Source organism: Euphorbia lathyris, chromosome 2, assembly GCF_963576675.1.
Source record: "Euphorbia lathyris chromosome 2, ddEupLath1.1, whole genome shotgun sequence".
Taxonomy (NCBI): Eukaryota; Viridiplantae; Streptophyta; class Magnoliopsida; order Malpighiales; family Euphorbiaceae; genus Euphorbia; species Euphorbia lathyris.
In genome coordinates, this window is record NC_088911.1 from 121,035,656 (window position 1) to 121,040,995 (window position 5,340).

Below are 5,340 nucleotides of genomic sequence, written 5' to 3' on the forward strand. Positions count from 1 at the left end.
AGCACACGTATACACGATAATTTCTTTTTCACTTGTGTACATGTATCTTTGATCTATTACTAACAAGTAATAATATAATGTACATGTGAAGTATAAATAATGAGATTCATAATTACACAGAGTATAATTATAGTTAAAAATAGAATTAGTGATATAATTCTACCATTTATGATTAATTAAAAGTTTCTATATATTAAATTGATAGTAAAATAGAAAAAGATGATAGAACAATGATGTATCCACCCCCAAACTATCATTGACTAGAGAATTCAAATATTGATGTTGATTGTGTTTAAATATAACTGTTGTCTTCTCCATAACGGCGTTATTAGCTGTCGTTTGCAATATATATATCCTTCTACTCCCTCACTCTCTTTATTCAAAGTTTGCCACTTTCGTCCTTCTCTCTCTCCAATCTCACTCCCTTACCCTTTCTCTCTCTACTGCAAGCTCAAGTTTTTAATGGTTGCTTAAACTAGAAGTTTGGTATATCTGTTGTGTCCTCCTCATTCCTCACACCCCTTTCAACCAAGTTTCTCGAAATGGGCAACAAACAAGAACAAGATCACCAAAACAATCTCGTCGACACAGTTGAAGCTGTTCTTAACCTTGTAAGAAAACAAGCTCCCCTTACTGTTAAACAGGTGGGTTTTGTTCTTTTTTCCATTTTTTCAATCTGGGTCTTTCTATTTTACCTTAAAGTTAGTTTCTTTACATTTTGATTCTGGTTTCATCATTTTTCTGTACTTGAATTTGATGAACAGGAGAAGTTCTGTAACAGTGGTTGTGTGGAACGGTTTCTCCGAGCAAAAGGTCAAAATGTTAAGAAAGCTGCAAAGCACTTAAGAACTTGTCTTTCATGGAGAGAGAACATAGGAACTGGTGCGTATATATGTAAACTTCTATTCAAATTGTCATTTTTTTTATCAAAAACAACGTCGTTTTCTTTTTGTTTTTCTTTATACCTTTTTTGAATATTTGAGTTAAAGTGAATGAAAATAAATACAAAATATACCATTGATTGATTGATGCCATGCCACTTGTTTAATTAAAATTAAAATAAGGAAAAAGCATTATAAAAAAACAAAAACTTGAATTACTTTTTGTTTTGATCTATTTTTTTTTAATATTATAGATCAACTTATAGCTGATGAGTTCTCAGCTGAGCTTGCTGAAGGTCTTGCTTTTCTTGCTGGTCATGACGATGAATCTAGGCCTGTTATGGTAATTTTATTTCTCTCGAGGGTAAAATTGAAAATTATAGAAAGTTTATAATCCAATTTGAGAAATAAAATGTGCTTTGTGTTGTGGGCAGATTTTTCGCATCAAGCAGGATTATCAGAAGTTGCATTCGCAGAAGATGTGAGTAATTAAATTAATTAATAAAATAAACTAATTAATTAATTAAGTGTGATTAGTAATAATAATTCGGAAAAATTCAGGTTTACCCGGCTGCTGGTTTTTACACTGGAAGTTGCTATATCTACAATGCCGAAAAACGTCGAACAATTTGTTATCCTCTTCGACGGAAGTAAGTTTTTGTTTTTAATTATTTGTGTGCTGACAAAAACACCCTTCGAGAAATTGAACCATAGGGTGTGCTTTTAAGTAATTTCTCATGTTTCTGTACTGCACGCTTGTAAAGCAAATAATATAGGGCAGCCTAATTAATGAAAGCCGTGTCGGAGAACCGGCAGGGGTCTGAGAAATTCTCGGATAATGTCCGGAGTGCCCCTTCAAGTGTCGCCTTCAGTTATCTATAATTGGTTATTTCTCGTAGGGGTATTATCGGGAATTGAACCTAATCAAAGTAGTATTAACAGATTATTCCTTCCTAGAATTGGTCAATCCCCTCTTTAATAATTTTGATACTCATCAGAAGTACCAAAGGATTCACCTTTTCCTGCTTAGTCAGCCTTAATTTAATTAATTAACAAAAAGTTCAAATTTTGATTTTAGTTTCTTAATGGGTATTTGGCATAATTAATTGGGTTTTCAGGGTGAAATTCTACTTTTTATGCTTTAATTAAAGTTAATCCTGCTTTAACAATTGAATCAAGGGATAATTACTAAACTAACCACTAATTTTTTTTACAAAACTACCATAATTTTAGCCTCGATTTGTTAGGGTAAAGTTGGAAGTTGTCTGTTAAGTAATTTTTTTTGAAAGATGTTAGAAATGTAAACTAACCCCTAAAAATGGCTACTTTAGTAATTGTCCTTTGAATCAAAGATTCAATTTTGAATTGAATTTGTTAATGGGTATTTAGGGTAATTAAACGGGTTTGATTTAATTCTTTATATTTTTGGGGGAAAATGCAGGTTTTTTCAGATCAGGATCGGCTTTTATGAACATGTTGCTGGCAACACTGAAAATAGTAGCTGAGTATTATCCATGCAGGCTTTACAAGGGTTTTATAATAGACCCACCTTCTCTATTCTCCTATCTATGGAAGGTAATAAATTAATTAAAATTCATCCTAATTTAGTAAATGTCTTTTGTCTTCATTACACTTAAAAAGTCTTTTACTGTTTAAACCTGCGAGATCTGCTCTGCATAGTGGTTGTAACTGTTTGACTAAGTGCTCTATTTACTTTTTTTTAACTGGGTCCATCTTTTTTACCTAAGTCAAAACTTATCCTCTTTTTTCTTAGTACAAATTTTCATCATCATATTCATACATACTTGCATTACATAGGATTTTTTCTGTTTACTTTAGTTGTTAATTACTTATATATCCCTGTCTTGTAATGAATTTTTTGGTCTCAAAGGTTGAAAAATGTGGCTTTGGATATTTTTGACAATTTCTTTTCCTTTTCACATCAATGTTGTTGTCTAAATAAAGTGGCACAAACATTAATAATTGTGTCATGTGAAGGATTATGTCTTAATTTAATACTTAATTTCTCAGATTTCAGTTTGTATGAAGGCTTAATTAATTTTGATGTCGTGGCTGCAGGGTGTGCGTCCATTTGTTGAGCTATCAACGGTCACGATGGTCGTTTCATCATTGGACTTTGAAGAATCACTTGAGTTTAATGATTTCTCCTCCTATCCACGAGCCTCGTCACTCCGATTCGATCCTTCGTCACTCAAATCAACGGCTAAGATCGGTTCATGCTCTTCCTCGAGATTTTCCTTCACCGTGTCCCACAATTTTGACTCTCTCAAACCATGGTACCTCACGTTGACCGACACGTCATCATGCAAAGTGGGACCCACTAGCCCATCCCCTTTCGGCCCCGCATTGATCTCGCCGTCGAACGCTAGGTCTTATTCCTTCGCCTCACCGGCAGCCCGGACGCCGCTAAGCGCCATCAACGGTGGCCGATACGGTGGCGCTAGATCAAATTCAAAGAGAAGTCTATTCCCGTCCACACCACTGCCGCAACGTGTGACCTCCCGTGAGTCCATCAAAATATCTCACCCACGGACCCCGCGTCCCTCTTTCCTCCAATCACCGGCTATGTTTTTCCGGAAGGATTGCCACGTCAGTAGGACGGAGAAATCTAGAGAGTCGTTCGTACCATTTTTGAAATTTTATAGACGGCCATACGATGAGATGATTTACAGGTCAAAGATGCGGCCCCCACTTGGCGGACTCATATCCATTGTCTCTCCACACATCAGACGCCGCCACATGTCAGTATCTCAACGATACTAAATTGAATCAAGCCCCATTCAATATTTTGTAAGAAGAAAACGTGAGTTTTCGAAGAGAGAGAGTAAATAGTGCTACATTACATTAACTAGTGTGTCAAATGTCAATGGCAACGACACTAAGTACTAATAATTGATTAATTATTACTTAATTTTTGATGTCTTAATTATGCATTGATTGCCCTAAAAAAAAAAATTGGAAAACGACTACGTACGAGGTGGGTTATGAATTGTTGTGCACCATGTTTAATTTTGAGTTATGTATAAGTACTAATACTATATTATATAATTAAATTAAATTAATTAAACAAATTAAGTCAAAAGTCCACGTTTTAGGGCATATTGGACGAAGATAGCGTGGTCGAAACGTTGAAAAATTGCATTGGAAATCTATGTTTAAAGAAAAAAAAAATCTTTGTTTCATTTCAATTTTCAAGCTAATTATTTCACATTTACATGAATTTAAATCTATATATATATATGTAATAAGTATTTCCTCTTCTTATGTTTGTCTAGTTTTGTGGGGGAATATCTAGGACTTGTTTAAATTAATAATAAATTAAAAATAACCCAAACTTTGAAGACTTTTGGTTTGGCATGTACTTTTGTATTTGTAATATTTGTTAGTATTATTATTATTATATTATTAAAAAACTAGTTGGTCAGTTGATTTTATTACAGTAATAATAAAATGAAGGGTTCACTTTAATAGGAATATGTGTCGTGTTTTATTACAGAAGTCAAATGGAGCTTCTGATTCTATTATATAGTATATGTATGTAGAGACAAAGATAATACGTATATTAAATAAGTTTGTTGGTGTGATAATTGTCGTTTATGAGTTGTCGTTTAGATATCAAGGTAGTAATATTATTGGTAAAAAAATGAAGTTAGGAGGAGTAATTGGAAAATGGGGAGTTGTCTGTTGCTTGAGGAAGGTATCAATCAAATTGGACAGCAGTACCAAGGAGTTTGGAGTTTATTCTTTGTTTGTTTGTTGTGTAATGAGTTTGAAAATGGAAGTGTCATTTTCGTTTGGTTTTTTAAGTAAGGGAACTGTGGTTAATGCCCAGATTTTATGCATATGCTACAGTTGAGAACTCGTATAGTCCAAAATATTAACTCGAGTTCCTTAATTATTGTGAATTGGATATGTAAATGTGTACTTGTTTGTGAATTTCTAGTTCCTTTGGGGCTCAAAATGGAATAATCAACAAAACTAGGGTTAGATTGGTTAGTAAATGGACTAGGAAAATAAAAATGTACTTAAAAAAATATGAGATAATACATCATCAACCCCAAGTCCTCCAAAACTGCAACAGACCCTTTGTCATCGGCTGAACTTGTTTAAAACTGTAACAGATCCTTAAACTTTAAAATATCACAACTTTTCAGGTTGTTTAAAACTGTAACAGATCCTTAAACTTTAAAATATCACAACTAATTCACTCAACTTGTTTATTTGGAACAAATAAGTCTTCAAATGTCATGGGACATCATGTGATTAGAACTTTAAATCATTACAACTAACCCCTACTATCACACACTGCCAATCAAGCGCTGCCAAATGACATTTGAGGAGTTATTTGTTACAAATAAGTAAATTAAGTGGGTTAATGGTAACATTTTAAGTTCCAAGGGTTTGTTACACAGTTTTTTTTTTTTTAATAATTTAGGAG

General features: G+C 33.4%; 1 protein-coding gene across 1 annotated transcript; it reads left to right on the forward strand.

Moving 5' to 3' along the window:
• Positions 1-396: 396 nt before the first annotated feature.
• Positions 397-3,828, forward strand: LOC136216624 (uncharacterized). Its single transcript, XM_066003178.1, has 7 exons — positions 397-644; positions 765-882; positions 1,136-1,224; positions 1,316-1,362; positions 1,443-1,531; positions 2,323-2,456; positions 2,961-3,828. Exons 1-7 carry the CDS (start codon positions 543-545, stop codon positions 3,663-3,665), a joined length of 1,284 nt encoding a protein of 427 aa, XP_065859250.1. The 5' UTR covers positions 397-542; the 3' UTR covers positions 3,666-3,828.
• Positions 3,829-5,340: the final 1,512 nt, after the last annotated feature.

Excerpts from the sequence above, each read along its gene's own strand:
- LOC136216624 (XM_066003178.1), top strand. The coding sequence starts at position 543 with ATGGGCAACAAACAAGAACAAGATCACCAAAACAATCTCGTCGACACA. Across the intron at positions 1,532-2,322 it reads TGTTATCCTCTTCGACGGAA|GTTTTTTCAGATCAGGATCG; the intron begins GTAAGTTTTTGT and ends GGGAAAATGCAG. Across the intron at positions 2,457-2,960 it reads TATTCTCCTATCTATGGAAG|GGTGTGCGTCCATTTGTTGA; the intron begins GTAATAAATTAA and ends TCGTGGCTGCAG.